Source organism: Monopterus albus, unplaced genomic scaffold (genome assembly GCF_001952655.1).
Source record: "Monopterus albus unplaced genomic scaffold, M_albus_1.0 scaffold79.1, whole genome shotgun sequence".
NCBI classification, from domain to species: Eukaryota; Metazoa; Chordata; class Actinopteri; order Synbranchiformes; family Synbranchidae; genus Monopterus; species Monopterus albus.
In genome coordinates, this window is record NW_018127959.1 from 2,042,765 (window position 1) to 2,049,512 (window position 6,748).

Genomic DNA, 6,748 nt, shown 5'->3' on the forward strand with positions numbered 1-6,748 from the left:
TTTTTGCCCTGTTGGTTTCCAGTGACCTCGACAGTGGCTGGACAGTGGCCAAACACCAGCATGCCTCACACAAGAAAATATTCCCAAGCCCCTCTCCAGCATTTGAAGTTACAAAAACCATCAGACAGCTATCATCACAGTAGATTAAAACTGATCTCACAGGTGTACATACTAGGTCTATATTTCACATTGCATTTGAAGCAGAGAGAAAGGAGATACGTTATTTTACAACACCAAAGGGTGTGAGGCAGAGTACAGTACATGTACAGTTCGGTAAAGCTAAAGCTGTGACAGTAAAATGTGTATAGGTAACAAAAACAGTACTATTCATTAGAATAATCTCAATTTTATGCTCCATTATCATTGTACTATAAGACTGTCTGACTCACTCAGCTGTTTTGTACCCATCAGTTCCTACCGCCTGTCATTTGGCTTGTAGATATATTGGCCTTTTTTTTTCACAGGTCCACCCGGACCACCAGGTGCCAAAGGAGACAAAGGAGACAAAGGAGACCAATCAAACCCATCAGACTGTAAGTCCATACACTAGATAGAAGTAGCAACTATAACTAAATGCAAATTATAGTAGCATGATAATATGACCTGAGTGTAGAAAGTCCAAATATGTGCAAAACAGAAAGAAGCTTCAGCCACTAGGGCTGAGAGTGATAGGCTGATATCTCAGTCAGTTAAGCAAGTTCACGCCAAAACACTTCTCTTAAATCCTTAACATCTGTAATTCTGTGTCAACATAGTGAACGTACGTCTAGTGCCAGGGAAATATCGAGGGCGAGTGGAGGTGAAGTACAATGGGGTCTGGGGTACAGTGTGTGACGACAGATTCGACACTGCGGATGGCACAGTGATTTGTAAGATGCTGGGCTTCCGAGCTGCCGTTTCCACCTTCAGTCCCACTTCGGGTAAGAAATCTGCTGCACACATCATATTTTCTCTAAACTGTGCTTTGTCCCCTGTTTGGAATACAGGGGGTCCTGGAGTTCTCAGACCCCTTGACTGACAGCTTGGACCCCATGAAAATCTCAATATGAGATTTCAGGGGGTCTCAGAAATGTGCCTAGTTATTTTCTCTTTATCCACACAATACAATTTATTTGTATGTGGCTTTGTTTCTAAAATAATACAGTAAAAATATACAGTATTGTAATCACTACATTTATGGTACTGTACCAAAAATGTCCCTCTGGTAGAGACAGATTATGGTCCACAGGAATGCGTGTTCATCTGCCAGAGACAGATTATGGTCCACAGGAATGCACAAATTGTTAATGATAAGGTTAATCAATTTATTTGGCCAAGTATGTTACACACACAAGGAATTTGTTTCCGGTACAGAACCAAGGCAGCCATCTGTGGCGCCAACTCACACCGATGGCTCTAACCAAACTGTTACTGTAAAGATGCTTCAGCCAGTTTATCTTCACCTACCACTGCTTTTGTCGGGATCAAACACAATAGACACAGCATAGGCTTTATTCCTACATCATAGTCACAAAAACCTAATCATTTAAGTAAACTGTAACTGAACAGCAGTGGCTGAGGCTGCCTGATTGATCTGCAGGACATATGAGGCATTAGCAGGGTATTTGTCATTTACCATGGTTCTTGAGCTGCTCTGATGTATTACTATTGTGTTGTGTGCCGATCTGTAAATATTATACGTGGGTTGAGCGCATGGTCTGAAAACAGCATTAAAACAGAGGAGGGCTTTGAGGGGTGGGGCTAAGTAGAGTATGATTTGCATCATACTTTTGCGTCAGGAGCGATCCATGAAGAGAGAATGGCCCTGAGCCACAGTGTTTCATCCTCATCTATTTGCCCCACAGGATGATATATGCTAAGCTGTAGGCCCCTCTTCCCCTAAGTCTGCGGTCTTCCTCACAGCGTATCCTGTTATCGTTCCTGTCTCTTCTTATGGTCTCATACCGCCTTTCATGTCCATCACCGCTATCCAGTTCTCTGCTCGCTTTGACAACACTGAGCATTAGGAAAACTGCTTGAAACTTGCATCCCTAGTTTTCATTCATTGTCCATCACAGTTTCAGAGTTCCTTGCTATCTCTGTATCCCATGACGTTCTTGTGTTTGTGTCTTTTGCTGTTCTACGTCTGTCTGACAGCTTCCCTTTAGTTAACACACTTTTTGAATTTCAGCAATCAACCAGCAGTTCAATGGCCATGGGACGGTGATAGTACAAAACAAACAAAACAAGACACGGTGTTAATTAATGACTTTTAGAGAAGCTGGTATATGTATCTTTAAACTTTGGACAGTCAAGGAAGCAAATAAGCATATTTCCTAAAATGTTGTGTGTTTTTTTAACGTGACTATCCTAACGTCCTAACATTGATGTCATTCTGCAGGGTCTGGTCGCATCTGGCTGGATGATCTGCAATGCACAGGAAAAGAGTCCAGTATCTTTAACTGCCCACAGAGTGAAATTGGTGTTAACAACTGCAATCACGATGAAGACGTTGGAGTGCATTGTATCTAGACTGACACCATACTGAAGATGGACACCCCCACCCCACCCCGAAAGAGAGAGAGACAGAGAGAGAGAGGTGTTTTCTCTGATAAACCTGCAGTGAGTGGTGGGCACACGAACGTTCACGGCTGAATATTCAAAAAACATATAAAAGCATAAATTTGCCTTCAGCTAAGTTCTACTTTATGAACACATTAGTGCCTCTGCTGTGTGTGATATTGTTGTCAAATGAGTGTGCTGTAAACAAAAAGCTTACTAATTAAACTGTACTGGAATAAACATTTCAAGGGTTTCTCCACTGTATTGGTCAGTCTGCTAAATTATCCCATGTGATTAGTGTTATAATCCTCTTTTAACGGTACATATACCTTGTTTAGAGAGAAACCGCTGCTTCTCCCTAAATTCAAATGAAATGATTTTGTTTTAATACAGACAGCTAACAAAACTATCGGTATTAGACGTGTTGGCATGAAACAACCATGTTTCCCTTTGCTTAGGAGAATTAATACTTATTTTTATTCAAAATTTATTGCATACGTCTAACAAAATGATCAGGGTTAAGCTAGTATGTGGGTGAAAAATAAGAGCTTCTTATTAGGTAAAAAAATAATTGTATTGTTTATGTTAAAATGATTCCTTACATCTAGCTACACTAGCTGGGTTAAACATTGTCAAATATTATTTAATTGAGAGGGAAACAGTAACCATTCAGTCTTCAGAAAACATCAGCCTACATCTGTGTGCTGTCTGTCAGAGCTAATGTAATAAAAACCTGCTGATGCAATTACCCCAGTCTGTGGTGGTGCTGGTCAGACCTGTTGCTAAGGGAAGCCTAATCCTTTGATATAAAAACATAAATCATTATGCTAACTTTATGTCAAATCTGTTCCCAGGAGGAAACACTGCTTTTATTGTACACACCTGCCTGTTATAAAATGATAAAGTCTGGAAAAACAGGGTGGTGGCTGTGGGGGGCTTGGAAGTGAAAGTGGGTAGGGCTCAAATTACTTCTTCCCACCTTGATTAACATAAGTGAAATTTCATATCTCTCTCTGGCATCCCCACTCCAATTCTCCTCCCCACGTGATTGGTCAGCACAGCACCTTTTCCAGGTGATGTCACTGTCCAATGTGACATGTCGAGGGTGAAAACAGCACAGAAGGTTTCACAGACCTTCAGTTAAAGGTTCATGCACAGCTCTAAGGTCTGAAGAGACTTGTGTGAAATCCCACAGGAGAGAAGCCAGTCGGCGGAGTCTGTGGCAGAACCTTTTCCAGTGCCTGCATGTTGTCGTCTTTTACGAGCCAGGTGTATCGTCACACCCCTACTCATTAGCTAAGTCAGTCGGCCAAACTGTGACTTGATACTTAATGCAGGTTGTTGGCAGTTCCATCTGGCTGCCAAAGGAGGCAGCTGAGATCACAGATTAATACGAAATTCCTTAAATAAATAAAACAAATGCTTGTTTTAATCATCAGACTGATGAGCAAGTACAAATTGGAACGCAGAGTGACATATTTCAGCTGAAACGTTCAGTTCCAGACTGGGTAAGGAATTATTTTATTCACATCTGAGCATCAGTGTCTTCATGTTTCCCTGTAAGTTGTACCCCTCCCTTTACTTCCTGTGTCACTCTATCGATATGCAGAGAGAAGGCTGTTAAAAAGAACAGGTGAGGCATATTAAACCTGCAAAATGCTGATTGTAATTCAGTTGCCTTGTCCCTCACTTGCCCCAAGGGCCCCTGCTCTGGGTGAAAGCTGGAAATAAACATGAGGAGGTCTTACTCTGTTGTTCATTAGCCAGACCAACCCCAGGTCACCCAGGCTCGCTCTGTGGCTCCTGGACCATCACCACTAATTGAGGGCTGACATGGATAAATAAATTATCGGAGCAAAGCAGGATATCGGGAAGAGGAGGCGTGGGTGACGGAATGGGTAATGAGGGTGCCTTTGCTGTCCTCCTCACCTGTGTGAACCACCTCGGTACTGTTGTAGACTCCCTGAGCAGTTCAGATATTTAGGAAGACATTCATGAGCCATTACCACACACTGCTGAGTCCTCAGAGTCACCACAGGGAATCTGAGACTGTGAGAATAGCGAGTGGGAGGCTTCTTTCTGTTTTGTCTTGTTTTACGCAGCTCTTATGAACTGGCAAACTTTCACAGCATAAACACTATAATAGTATCATGCATACAGTAGAATGACATGAACATGCATTACTGAACAAGTGTCCAGTATGTACGGATCAGTCAGTTGGTTCAAATCCAGCACAAGAGAAAATACTTAAGCAAGATGGCCAGCTATATCAACTCAACTCAACTCAACTCAACTTTATTTATATAGTGCTTTACCACAGCACAGCTGACCAAAGCACTTAACATATCATACAAATATAAAAATAATAAACTTTATTTACTATGCAGCATTTTTTAAACAAAGTGCCAAAATACATGTCTGAACAGGATTAAAATATTTTAGGGCTGCAATGAGAGTTTAATAAAAGAAGAAGAAAACAATAAAAACAAAACTTAGACAACAGTGCCCCCCAAATCCACCATCTATACTGCAGCCCCAAGCACTCCCCATCAGCCACAGTATTCAGCTGTTGACTTTTTGTCCAAATGTCCACAGGTTTTCAGCAAAGGGCAAATATCTGTAAATGAACGGACCAAGTCCATGTTCTCAGAATGTTAAGCGGCAGGTCAGTCACCATCAGATTTGAGTTTTCTGACAAGTTTGTTGGCATAATACAGAGTTTGTACGGTAGCATGTTTAGTGTCAGACGCCAAGACCTCCTGTTGTTATTCTTGTGTTACTTTGAACTGGGGGATTATCATGAGATTTGGAACCAGAAGCTGGTTTCAGACTATGTTTCACAAGGTGTGCAGAAATGCAGACCTCCCCTTCCATTTCTGTGGGGCACTGCTTTCACTGCAGTTGGCACCAGCACCACAGGGGGCTCTGGCAAAACAGCGTAGCCCCGTGTGACAAAACGTAGGACATGGTTCAACGTTTTCTGCAACATACAGCAATATTATCTGGTAAGGTGACCGATTATGTAATGGGGTTTATAAATGCCAAACAAAACAAACAGGATCCATGAAGGTGAAGTTAACATCTGCAGTTAAGAGAGAAAGAGTAAACTTCCCCAGTATCATCACATATGTCATCTTAAATGTCATCTGTTGACTCACAAAAATACAAGAGTCTTGTCAAATAACTTGGTTTATTTGCCTTCCTTGCAAACATTCCTCTACATGCATTATGGCAACCCTCAGAACACACGGAACCCAGTTACGCCTTAACTCAGGAAGAACTTTCGCACATGCGCATAAGACAAACATAACATAACAATCTCCCCTAATTTTTTTTTTATTAACAACTGCTGAGCATACCAAAGTTAACTCACAATTTGAGTTTGCAAACCCCTTCACTGAGGGCCTTTAGGAGGACAAGAGCAGATGCCTCCTTTTTAGTCAAGCAATTAGCCAGCTGTTCTTTGGTAGCTGACCACACAATCTGCTGGATGATCCCAGAGTGCATGAGTTCCTTAATACCGCTGATCTCAATGCACAGCCTCTTTTCTGTGACAGATTTCGTGGACTTGACTGCATCAAGAAGAGAATGATTGTCTGTTACACACAATGGGTATGTTTATACAGTAACTGTCACCAGTTGTGATTTATGAGTAAAGTGTAGCTAGAAAAACTGCACTATCAATCCCATCGGCTATTGCTAAAGTCTCTCCAGCTAACGTACTCCTCACGACCCTCCAGATTTAGATTGCCAATATATAGGTGAGAATTTTCAGCCATGAGCATAATGAAAGGGCCTCCTTGAGTACTGCCATCCGAAAGATTACCCATGGACGAATCACTGAACACCACAAGTTTAAGGGAACTGTTCTCTCCTAGGTGTTGAAACCTCAAGGTCACCTCATCAGATTTGAGTTTTCTGACAAGTTTGTTTGCATAATGCAGAGTTTGTACGGTAGCATGTTTGGTGTCAGACGCCAAGACAGATATATCACACATCATGTCAGGTCTACTTTGTCTTGCTACCCATAGTATTTGACCAATTTTTGACTTCAAAGTGTCCATTTCATTGTCTGTCAGCAATTCTTCACACTGTGCTGCTCTGCTGGGGTCCATTTGAATAGATTTAAGATTCTTTATGTATGTTCTTTGTTGAACTTGTTACGTCCACGGCCATGGCCACCCCCAGCACCTGATCAGGTAACGCC

The 6,748-nt window shown here is 41.8% G+C and overlaps 1 protein-coding gene across 1 annotated transcript in view; it reads left to right on the plus strand.

The window, feature by feature from the left end:
- Window positions 1-2,794, plus strand: part of marco (macrophage receptor with collagenous structure) — a 15,675-nt gene extending 12,881 nt beyond the window's left edge. The window contains exons 12-14 of the mRNA XM_020606488.1: window positions 465-533; window positions 756-920; window positions 2,381-2,794. Of these exons, the coding sequence (XP_020462144.1) occupies window positions 465-533; window positions 756-920; window positions 2,381-2,511 (365 nt within the window). The 3' untranslated portion in view covers window positions 2,512-2,794. The remainder of the gene's footprint in view (window positions 1-464; window positions 534-755; window positions 921-2,380) is intronic.
- The last annotated feature ends 3,954 nt before the right edge of the window (window positions 2,795-6,748 follow it).